Raw genomic sequence first — 11,312 nt, forward strand, 5'->3', positions numbered from 1 at the left:
AATGTTTCAGGGCGCTGGAGGGCAGGGAGGGTAATAATAATAATCTTTGCATTTGATATAGCGCCTTATCACGTCTTCGAGACAACAACAACAACAAAATTACATTCATAGAGGGCCTTTGACTTCGAGAGGACGTCTCAAAGCGCTTCATGGAATACACCGTAAAGTGTCGCGACTCGTGTGTTTTTAGGCGAAACTTAAGAGGGTGAACGAACGTCTTGACGACCTGAAACGTTAACACACTTTTCTCTCTCCGTGGATGCTGTCTGACCTGTTGAGTGTTTTCAGCAACTTTTGTTTCTATCACAGCCAAACCTTCACCTGCAGTACCTCCTCCCTCCCTCCGTCACAACCAAAGACTCAAAAGGCCAGGCTTCTGGCACCTTACCAGCTCTCTGCCAACCGGCCTCCTCACAGCTCCTCGTCTCTGCCACTCCAGGTTCCACAAGCCTTGTAACCCAGCAATGCCCAGCTCCATCGGCTCCCCATTGCCCAACAAATTATCCGAGATCCTCGTCCTCACCTTGACTCACTCTATCTCTGCTTCCCACCCACACCCTCTGCCTCCAACGTTGACACAAAACACCTGCAAGCATAAATTGTTGTTGTAGGCTGACATTCCAGTACAATAGAGGGGGAGAGGACGGCAAAGGCGCCGTCTTTCAGATGAGACGCAAACTGAGGTCCTAGACGTCTGCCTATTCAAATAGTCCTATGGTACTAAAAAAGGGCCAACAATTCCCGATTAAAAAAAGTCACTTTACGGCTGATCGTGAAGATGTTTGAATGTGTTCCTGATGACTAAGCTGGTAAGTAAAGACAGATCAGTACCAAATTAACTGATCTCGGCCAAGAGGCGCAACTCCAGCCATTGAGACTGGAAGTGGGAATCAGATGTAAACCAGACATGAGATTTTTTGAGCGTTTTATTTGAAAAGTTACAAAAAAAAACTGAACAGGGTTACACATTCAATACAGCTGTTCTGTAATGTGTTGTCACTCACCCAAGGCTGTTCTATAATATTCTGCAAAGGGACATTACACAAGTAAGGAAATTAATGAACAAGGAATGCAATTGTGCCACATTCTCAACAGATGAGATATGGAAGTTCTTTTCGAAGATTTGCTTCCTCCCACCAAGGGAGCGGTTAACGTTAAGTAACAAAACTGGACTGGGGGGTGATGTCAGGAGTTCCATGTGAAGGAACAAAACCACACACTTTTTCTCATCGCTTCCAGTCTGAGCGTAAATAGGATAAACAGAATCCCAAATAAATGAGGGAATCTTCTCCAACGCAGACTTGATCGAACAGGGACTTCGGAAATCCACCAGCACCTGCTCTTCCCCCTCAAAACCCGTCACCGTTAAGCCAAGGAACTGCAACCTCTGTGAAGTCCAGGAACATTTTAGGAAAATGGTTCCTAAATCCTGGAAAATCTCACAGGATTCTGTCAAACCAACCATGAACATCTCCTGCCACACACCAAACCTAGAACCAGGCACCTCACATTGCTCCTTTCTAAATGTCCACTAGGAGGCGAGGACGAGCCACTGGAGAATGGAGGTGGGGGGTGGGAGGAAGTGGTGGGGGGAGGGAAGGAGAGTGAGAAGGATCAAGAGAATGATCAGCATTGCCTCAGTCCTCTGACCTCCTGACTGTGGGAATGTCTAGGCTATGAGCTGCTGGCCAAGATTGGTAACTCACCACAGGGGAGGTGACGTGTGCCACCAACCATGCCAATGTAAGCCACTGGCAAGAGCATCAATGGAATGATTACAAACGGCAAACGCACCCACTCCCAACAGGGGAATGATAAACTGAAGCTCCACACTACGCCATGCCTAAAGGAAACCAAGAGCCCAGCCTCCTCACTCCCTGTTTGATCATTAAGTCACAGCAACGTGGAAACTGTGCCTGAAGAGAGAGCCACTGTCGTGCCCCCCCACTCCCTCCCTCCCTCCCACGCAGACACACACACACAGAGCCCCCTTCCCACCATTCAGAACACGCGGTCAAACTCAGTCTGATTGGTGGCGGTGGGATTCTTATTCTGATTAGCCGCCTGCTGTGGCATGTGACTACCCCGGCGCCGGGGCGGGGCCAGGTACTCGAACATGGATTGGTTGTGTGTGGACAGCATGTTCTTGAGGTCGGAGGGCATGGGGTCCGTCCAGAAGAAGTCGTGGTTGAGGGCATCGTCACTGTCAGTCCTCTGGGTGGGGTCTAGCACCAGCAGCTTGTCAATCAGATCCAGGGCATACGGGTCCTTCACATAGGCCTTCAGACGGTCTTTCACCTTCCGTTTCTGACCTTTGGGCAGCTCCAACTTTTGGTACAGCTCATACTTCTCAACGTTGGGCCAGATCTGTAAGCAAACACTGGCTCAGTGGGCACTGATAAGAATAATAATCCTTGCATTTGATATAGCGCCTTATCATGTCTTCTAGACGTCTTAAAGACTGTAAAGTGAATTGACTGTGCATTTTGTGGGCGAAGGCTTTAAGAAGACATGGGGTCAGTGGGCCAGGCTGTGGAACAGGCTCCCGAGGGAAACGATGGAAGCAGAAAGTGTTGATTCATTCAAATGCCAATTAGATAAGATTTCTTTTAGAAAATAATATTTTGGGACACAGTATATGAGTAATTTGAGACGCGACATTATAGTAAGTAATATTATGCTCGGAAGAACCAGGCAACTTTGGATCTAAGGTTCCCAAAGCTTTCCACTCTGTTTCCACTCTGTTCCATACAGAATTGCTAACAACATCTCCATTATTGTAGCAGGCGACTACCAGGATGGTAGAAGGCAAACTAGATGGAGCTTGGTCTTTTTCGTCTGGTAATTCTTCTGTTATTATGCACCGATCAGAGCGAGAGCCACACGGGAGCCATTCAGCCCACATAGCCTGTTCTGCCACTGTATCACATCTTTCCCATTTTTCCTCCATTTCGCCGAATCTCTGAATATCCTCACTTCCCAAGGTTAACATTTTTAAATATTCCAAGTCTAATTCTTTCTGTCCTCTTTGTGGGGTCTAGCACCAGAAGCTTGTCAATCAGATCTCAGTGTGCTGGCTGTGTGGAGAAGATTGCAATCTCACAGCTAACGTGATTAGCTCAAAGTTTAGAACAATTTTAGCACGTAGGCGTGTTTTGGTTTAATTCAGATCATTTGTTTAAAAAGAATGGAAATTGTCAAGACACATTGTACACTGTGCAATGTCTCTCTCCAGAGCAATGTCTCTTGTCCCTCTCCTGGAGCTTTAACCTAAAACCATAAGGTTTAAACACGCAGCGCTCAGTCACTAGAAACATTTTCCCCTTTATAATATCCAAGGGACTCGGTTAGATGAGCAGCAAAGAAAATCAGAATTGAAGGTCAGAGTTCTCCCTGCAGGAGACATAATGACTCCGCACCTCACAATAATCTATGTGGGAGCCGAGCATAGGCAATCAATCCACGACAATGATAATCAGAGCGCTAGATCATTCAGGTGAAACATGAACAGCTCAGCACGGGGCTCACTTGCCCAGAGTGAGCGAGCAGCTGTGCTGTGGCCAGGCCAACCTACCTCTGCGGTGATGGAACCGCACAGCTGGCTGATCAGTGTCAGCTGGTGCTGCTCAGTGTTGCCCTGCATGATGGGGCTCCGAGTCCACATCTCGGCCATGATACACCCGGCACCCCACAGGTCGATGGGTGGCCCGTAATCTCGCTCACCTGCCGTCAGAAAGGGAAATAGAACTTCAGTCAGTAGGGCAATCCACGTCAATGAGCATCAGAGGGCTGGATCATTCAAGTGAAACACTGTGAGGTATTAATGCATAGACATTGATGGGCACTGGGAAAGCCGGCCACACGCTCTGTGCTGACTGAAACACTAACACTGAAGACACAGCAAGTTCATCAGCCAGGGAGAGAGAGGTGAAGGGATTGCGGGCTAGAGTTCCAGAGCGTGGGGGTACAGATGCTGAATGCCCGACCACCAATAGTGGGGGGCGGAGTGCAGGGGACCTGAAGCAGTGCAGAGACCCACCCAGCAGTAGCTCCGGCGGGCGGTACCACAGAGTGACCACACGGTTGGTGTAGCGGTTGGGTTGGCTGTTCTTGGCCAGGCTGAAGGCTCGGGCCAACCCGAAGTCAGCCAGTTTGAGCACGCCGTCCCGGGTAATCAGCACATTGGCGGCTTTCATGTCTCGGTGCAGAATCTGTGAAAACGCGCGGAGCAAACAGTGAGCGGCTCAGACCAGCAAGGCTGCTGCCAGCACTCACTCCAGCGTGCTGCAACCTCCAAGGCAACCCACTCATCTCAGAGCATTCCCCTCCCCCCCAGGCTCGCTCCTCCCCATACCTCCTCCCACAGGGTCACCCCTCCTCAGCCTCCCCTTCCCCCACACCCCATGCTCATCCCCCCCCAGCATCACCACCCCCCCAACCTACACACATCTCCCCCCCAGCTTCTCACCCCACACACATCTCCCCCCCCCCCCAGCTTCCCACCCCCCCACCCAGCACACCCCCTCTACCTTGTTGCGGTGGATGTAATAGAGGCCGTTGAGCAGCATCTGCATGACCTTCTTGATCTCAGCCAGCGTGAACTTGACGTTTGCGTTGCTGAGCAGCCCGGCCAGGTCGTGCTCACAGAAGTCAAACACCAGGTAGATGCTGCCCTTGTACCTGTTGTACTGTGTGGCTGCCGCCACCAAACAGAAAAAACAATCAGTGCCACGTCCACGAAACACCCACAGTGACCACAGGCTATACAGACTCATCCCCGGTGAATACTGACCTTTGGTCCGGCAAATTTCTATCAAATTGACAACATTCTCGTGTTTGAGGAGCTGCAGGATTTTAATCTCCCTCAAGGCTGTGATTGGAAACTGGCAGAAACAAAGCAACAAAACCCCGTGAGTCACACCAAGCACGAAAACATGGTAAAGCCGTCCTGAAGGCTTATCAAGAAGGCAGTCCTCACACCCCCACCCCAAAGCCGGACTGAAGATGTAGCTTTTCACCCCCTCCCCTCCTCAGCTCCCACCCAAGGCTTGGGTGTCAAGCCAGGTGTGCAGCCTGTGAGATGTCCTCCTGACCTGAAGGGCGCTACAGTATATACAGGGTGACCAAAAAGTTGTGATACCATTACAATGTTTAATAAGTCTTAAAGAAATGATGATTTTTTAAAAAAAGATAATAGAGTAGATATCACTCAGCACTGGAAAGTGAGTTAAAAGTTTCAGGTCGATGAATTTTCATTCTAAGAAAAGGTCATCGACCCGAAACGTTAACTCACTTTCCTCTCTCCATAAATGCTGCCTGATCCTCCGAGTGTTCCCAGTGACGTGTGTTTTTATTTCAGATTTCCAGCAACTGCAGTATTTTGCGTTTGGAGTAGATATCATGACTTTTCTTCAACCGTGCCTTCAGCTCCCCTCTCAACTCTCTACCCCCTCCTCGCTCCCTCCCTTCCCTCCCCTTACCCTGACCATTTCCCCCCCAAGGCTCGGATCCCGACCCAACTGTCCAGCACCTTGGGACGTCCTCCCGACGTGAAAGGCGCTCTATAAATGCAATCTTGTCGTTGTTGTTTTTGGTCACCCTGTAAATCTAAATCATTGCTATATTTAACCACAGGAGCATCGCAGCCCTCCAGCCTCATAGGGAGTCTCTGGCTAATGATGTGGAGTGGGTGCCTGACCTTGCCTGGCTGCTCTCACCCCAGGGGACAATTGGAGCCGTGACTGAGACAACAACAATAAAAGAAGAATTACATTTGATATAGCTCCTTCTCACGTCAGTAGGACGCCTCAACCACTCGGTGGAACCTGGTGCACACTGCACGCTGCCCACCTGCCAACCGTACCCCGGGCAAACCTGAGCCCTGGCCACAGGTGACAACACGCTGCTGTGGAGATCAACACAGGGACTGAGGCCAAACCTGAGCGTGTGTGTGGGGTCCGTGTGTGTATTGGGGGGGTGCATGTGTGAATGTGTGTGTGTGTGGGGGGGTCCATTGTGTGTGTATGGGGGTCAATGCGTGTGTGGGCGTGGGGGGGGGGGTGCGGTGTGTGATTGGGAGTGCGGGGGGTCACTCACCCCTTCTTTCTCATTCTCCATCAGGACTTTCTTCAGAGCCACTTTTTTTCCCGTCTGGCGGTGCCGCGCCTTAAACACCTCCCTGTAACACACACAGCCTCAACCACACCCCCCAAACACACACAGCCCCCACCCCCCAAACACACACACACACACAGCCCCCAAACACACACACACACAGCCCCCACCCCCCAAACACACACACACACAGCCCCCACCCCCCAAACACACACAGCCCCACCCCCCAAACACACACACACACACACAGCCCCCAAACACACACACACAGCCCCCACCCCCCCAAACACAGACAGCCCCCACCCCCCAAACACACACACACACACACAGCCCCCACCCCCCAAACACACACAGCCCCCACCCCCCAAACACACACACACACACACAGCCCCCAAACACACACACACAGCCCCACCCCCCCAAACACAGACAGCCCCACCCCCCAAACACACACACACACACACAGCCCCACCCCCCAAACACACACAGCCCCACCCCCAAACACACACACACACAGCCCCCACCCCCAAACACAGACAGCCCCACCCCCCAACACACACAGCCCCCACCCCCCAAACACACACAGCCCCCACCCCCCCAAACACACACAGCCCCCCACCCCCAAACACACACACACACCACAGCCTCCCCTCACCCCCGGCCCCGGCCTCCCCTCACCCCGGCCCCGGCCTCCCCTCACCCCAGGCCCCGGCCTCCCCTCACCCCCGGCCCCGGCCTCCCCTCACCCCCGGCCCCGGCCTCCCCTCACCCCAGGCCCCGGCCTCCCCTCACCCCGCCCCGGCCTCCCCTCACCCCCGGCCCCGGCCTCCCCTCACCCCAGGCCGCGGGCCCTGGTGGCCCCCCTTACCCGAAGGTTCCCTGCCCGATCTTCGCCATCTTCTCGTACTTGGAGACCTCGTCGCAAAACTGGAAATCCAACTCGTAACATTTCAGCAAATCGGTGTTCATCCGAAACGACATCGCGCGCTCCTCCGCCCTCACACCGACACCGACTGCGGTCCCGGCAACACCGCACCACCGCACCACCGCCTGGGCTCACAGCGCCACCTGCCGTCCGCTCCGAGACTCACACCCTGTGGCCACACAGCGCAACAGCAACTTGTCCCTCTCTGACTGTGAGACCCAACCTGGGGGGTGGGGGGGGGGTGGGGGGTGAGGGGAGCAGCAGCAACAACAACAACAACTTGCATTTATTATAGTGCCCCCCTCCCCCCCCTCCCCCCCAAAGCAGGGGAGCGTCCCAGAGCGCTTAAAGTAAGCGGAGTCTCCCCGGAGCTGAACTGGCTCCAAGGTGACACGCCTGGCAACGGAACGTGGGAATGGCCTCTGGTCCGGTTCCTGAGCCGGAGAGGGTCCGGGGTACTCCAGGGCGCTCGCTGCTGAGGGCAGCACGGCCCGGCCCGGCCTGGCTCGTCAGCAGGACCCGGAAGGGCCGACCAGTCACTGGACTCATCCCATTCAGCTCCTGTTGACCCCGCAAACCGAAACCCCAATGGGTAGGGTGGTCCCAGCCGGACAAGCAGCGGGAAAGCTTGTCGGGACAGTGCTCTCAATGGCAAACTATGTGATCTTAGTTGGTTGGACTCCCAGCAGTTACCCCAACGCACACTCTGGGGTCCTCAAGCCTTGGCAACCTGCGCCTAATACTCTCTGGTATTAGGTGAGCAGGATGTGACTCCAGAGAGAGAGTGTGTATTCCAATCCAACAAGCTATCTCTGGAATTTCCATGTGTAGGTGGGATGCATGGAATTCTCAGTTTGCTTTTGGATGCTCTTAAGCACGGTGATGGGTTTCCGCACGTGTCGGACACCCGGCTGACCCCAACAAACCCAGTGAATCCCAGAGCCGGTGGCAGAGGTCAGCCCGGAATTGGTGTAACCTCTGCTCTCTGCCTGGCTCGGAGTTGGTAGTCCAACACTGATTAGTGCTCTGAGATCCTACCAGTGTGAGAGACGCTGTATCAACAAATTGTTGTTGACAGTGAGTGTGACAGTGAGTGTGAGTGGCTGTGACTGTGACAGAGCACAGCGATCTTTGTTGGGCCTGACATTTCTCAGGAGGAGGAGATGAGACCTGGAGACGGTTGCTGGGACACACGTCACATTGTATAACCAGCCCCTAATGTAGTCTGATGTCATCCCTGCATTTCCCTTCCAACAGTAATAACTAATATTACTCCAGCTCATAGTACTATCTGCTCTGCTATTACTCCAGCTCACAGTAATACCGGAACTGATCTAAATGTCTTTATTATTATTGCTGTAGTTCAGGTGGATGTGAAGTGACCTCTCCTGTGGCTAATATTAATGAGAGAAATACTGCGGAATCCCAGCAGAGGGCTCGTGAGGGAATGTAGAGTCATATCAGTATCTAAACCAATAAAGACAAATAAAGTGTCTGTGTGTTTCCACCAATACCGCAGTAACCGATTGACGTAGACACATGATTAATACCTTATCGGAAAGGTCTTGTGTGCAAGAATGTCTTGGGCATTTTTTTTTCAGGGATCTCCTATCGTTGATGAGCTATATTTAAAAAAAATGCTTCAATTTAAGCCCCAAAATATGAGGTTTGCATGGTAGCAACAGAGGAAAGCACACACCTTACTAAAGAGATACATCTCTACTAATAAATTCTGCAACAAATGTATGGCAGTTTTTTTTGGGTTGTCACAGGAGTTACAGTCCACCGAACAGGAGTTCTCCCAAGCAGGAGTCCTTCCACTGAGTCCTGCCAACAAGTGTACTCCCACTGAGTCTCCCCACTCAGTCCTCCCAATAGGTGTCCTCCCACAGGAGTCCTCCCAATAGCACATTTTCTTAATCTTAAGGGAAGATGCCTAAGAAGTGAAGGTCACTTCGGCCCCTCTGATCTCCTCCCGCCAGAATCCCTGCCCTGTCATCCCCACCATCACTGCTTTTTAAATGAATCCCAGTGATCTGGTCTCATCCACCCTTCCTGACAACCTTGTCCAGTTGTTAATTACCCTCTGGGTAAAGAAAACCTTCCTGGTGTCTGTCCTATCTTATCGCGGACTTTTCCCAAATAGGAAATCTGGCCCGCGGCAGCCAAAGGGTTGTACCACCCTGATCTACATCCATAGTTCCTCATGTTTTGCTGCATTTCCCTTTTAAACACCAGCCGATTGTGGTAAGACATCTACATACTTACTGCGTGTGCGTAACGGAATCAGATGCTGAGCTTCAGTTTGCTGATCAATGGAAAGAGTCTATCTCGACATCTTTAATCACCTCAATTACAATCCCCATGACCTTTTTCTCTCAGTGGAAACACTCACAATGTTTCCATGTCTCTCAGTCTCTGGAGCGTTGGGTCCTGGTGTCTGTCAGTAAGACTCCACTGTCCCCTCACTTTCCAAACTGCAAGCAATACTCCAACTGTAGCCTTAAGCTAATTCCACCCAGAATACTGTGTCAGGCCATGTGATTGTGGGAATGTGACCCCTGGCGGGAACAACACAAGAATGTGAGAGATCCTGAGACAACGGGGAACAGAGTTGTTGTTGACTCAGTTGCTCAGAGCTTGGCTGATCTGTCGCAGTCCCTAAAAAAACCTGCGATGACCCCACTCACTCCCTGAGACGTTAAACCGAGCTCTGTAAAAGATTCTGTGGCGCTATTCGAAAAGAGAAGTGAGTCCCTCTCCCAGTGTCCTGGCCAATGATCTCCCAGATAAACCTGGTCAGAGAGAGCAGAGCGAGCGACTTCCTGTGTGCAGCACCTGCTGAACCAGCTACACTCCGAGCGAGTGAAATGGTAAACAACATGTGGCTTCTCATCACAGAGCCTGAGAGACCGCAGAGCTCTGCACAGACACCTACATCCACTCACTGTGTCTTACACACTTGCTCACTGTGTCTCACTCGCCTCACTGGGTCTACACACTCACTCGCTCACTGTCTTACACACCCACCCACTGTCTTACACACCCACCCACTGTCTTACACACCCGTTCACTGTTTTACACACCGACTCACTGTGTCTTACACACACTGCTGCGTTCCGCCTGTCCCTTGGCAGACAACAATAGCAACAACTTAGATTTATATAGCGCCCTCCACGACGGACAGCGTCTCAGAACGCTTTAAGTTCTCAGTCACTACACCTCGCTGTCTCCCACACTGAGCTGGCACCATCCCTGGATGGCAGTCATTGCCTGCGGCTCCCAGCTGCTTGCTGTGTAGTGTACACTGGCCTCTACCGTGTCCACATGTTACTAACACACAAACCACACGTATGGAGCACAAGGAAGTGGATTCACACTTGTGTGATCTCGGTCATTTTTCTGGGTTTTGTTTGTCTGGTCACTGATTAGAAAACTTCATTCACCATCAATATGTAATCTTAGGTTTAGACCGGCCTTAATCCAGGATAATCGCTCGTGTACGTGAGGGTCTCTGAGAGCCATTGTATAGAGGGCGATTACCGGACGGTCAGTGTAACCCTGTCCCAGGGAATCAGCCAACACGCCCGTAAGACTTACATACGAATCAAGGTCACCGCAAACAATAAGGTGCTTTTTGCAAAGTTACAAAATGAACTACTACTAACTCCCTCTGCACTGTACATGCACACTCTCAGGTCAGAATTAGAGACAGAGTAAAGCTCCTTCTACACTATTCGTCCACACCCAGGTCAGTGACAGCACAGGTTAGAGACAGAGTACCAACATCAGCAAATTGCATTTACACAGCAACAACAACAACTTGCACTTATAGAGCAAGGGGGCTTTGGATGACATCATCGAGCGGGAGCACGTAGATGCGAAAGAGGAGAGGACCAAGGACAGATCCTTCCATCTACACTGTCTCTCTACGCTCTCAGGTTCAGGTTCAGCATGGGTAAGAGACAGAGTGAAGTGTTAATCTCAATGTGAGGGTATTGGGTGTGGGGGTGGGCTGTCCAGCGGGAGGTACTGCTGTGCGGGTGTGGGGGAGCTCAGTGACCCTCGCCAGCACCAGGAGAGGTTGCCGTCTGGTTCTGTTGAGCCCGGAAACATGTACATCTGAGACACGGCGTCTGATGGGGTTAATGGGCAATTGGCCCAAGTGGTGAAATGAATGCAGATGTGTCTTGGGCAATTGTCAGAGGAAGTGGCTTTCTGCGAGGAAGCAAACCAGTGAGCTGATATGATGAAGGTGTGATGACATCTACCG

The 11,312-nt window shown here is 51.8% G+C and overlaps 1 protein-coding gene across 1 annotated transcript; it reads right to left on the reverse strand.

The window, feature by feature from the left end:
* Nucleotides 1-913: 913 nt before the first annotated feature.
* cdk9 (cyclin-dependent kinase 9 (CDC2-related kinase)) lies at nucleotides 914-7,232 on the reverse strand. The gene is made up of 7 exons (XM_042337197.1): nucleotides 6,983-7,232; nucleotides 6,097-6,178; nucleotides 4,793-4,883; nucleotides 4,530-4,696; nucleotides 4,040-4,211; nucleotides 3,575-3,723; nucleotides 914-2,367 (listed from the first exon to the last, which is right to left on the reverse strand). The coding sequence occupies exons 1-7, from the start codon at nucleotides 7,093-7,095 to the stop codon at nucleotides 2,002-2,004; spliced, it is 1,140 nt and encodes a 379-aa protein (XP_042193131.1). The 5' UTR covers nucleotides 7,096-7,232; the 3' UTR covers nucleotides 914-2,001.
* Nucleotides 7,233-11,312: the final 4,080 nt, after the last annotated feature.

The sequence above is a fragment of the Callorhinchus milii genome, unplaced genomic scaffold (genome assembly GCF_018977255.1).
Source record: "Callorhinchus milii isolate IMCB2004 unplaced genomic scaffold, IMCB_Cmil_1.0 Scaffold8, whole genome shotgun sequence".
Taxonomy (NCBI): Eukaryota; Metazoa; Chordata; class Chondrichthyes; order Chimaeriformes; family Callorhinchidae; genus Callorhinchus; species Callorhinchus milii.

Coding starts and splice junctions, on each gene's coding strand:
- cdk9 (XM_042337197.1), bottom strand. CDS start 7,095: ATGTCGTTTCGGATGAACACCGATTTGCTGAAATGTTACGAGTTGGAT. Junction 4,697..4,792: donor AGAAATTTGCCGGACCAAAG/GTCAGTATTCAC, acceptor TGGTGGCGGCAG/CCACACAGTACAACAGGTAC. Junction 2,368..3,574: donor GCGGTTCCATCACCGCAGAG/GTAGGTTGGCCT, acceptor GTTTGCTTACAG/ATCTGGCCCAACGTTGAGAA.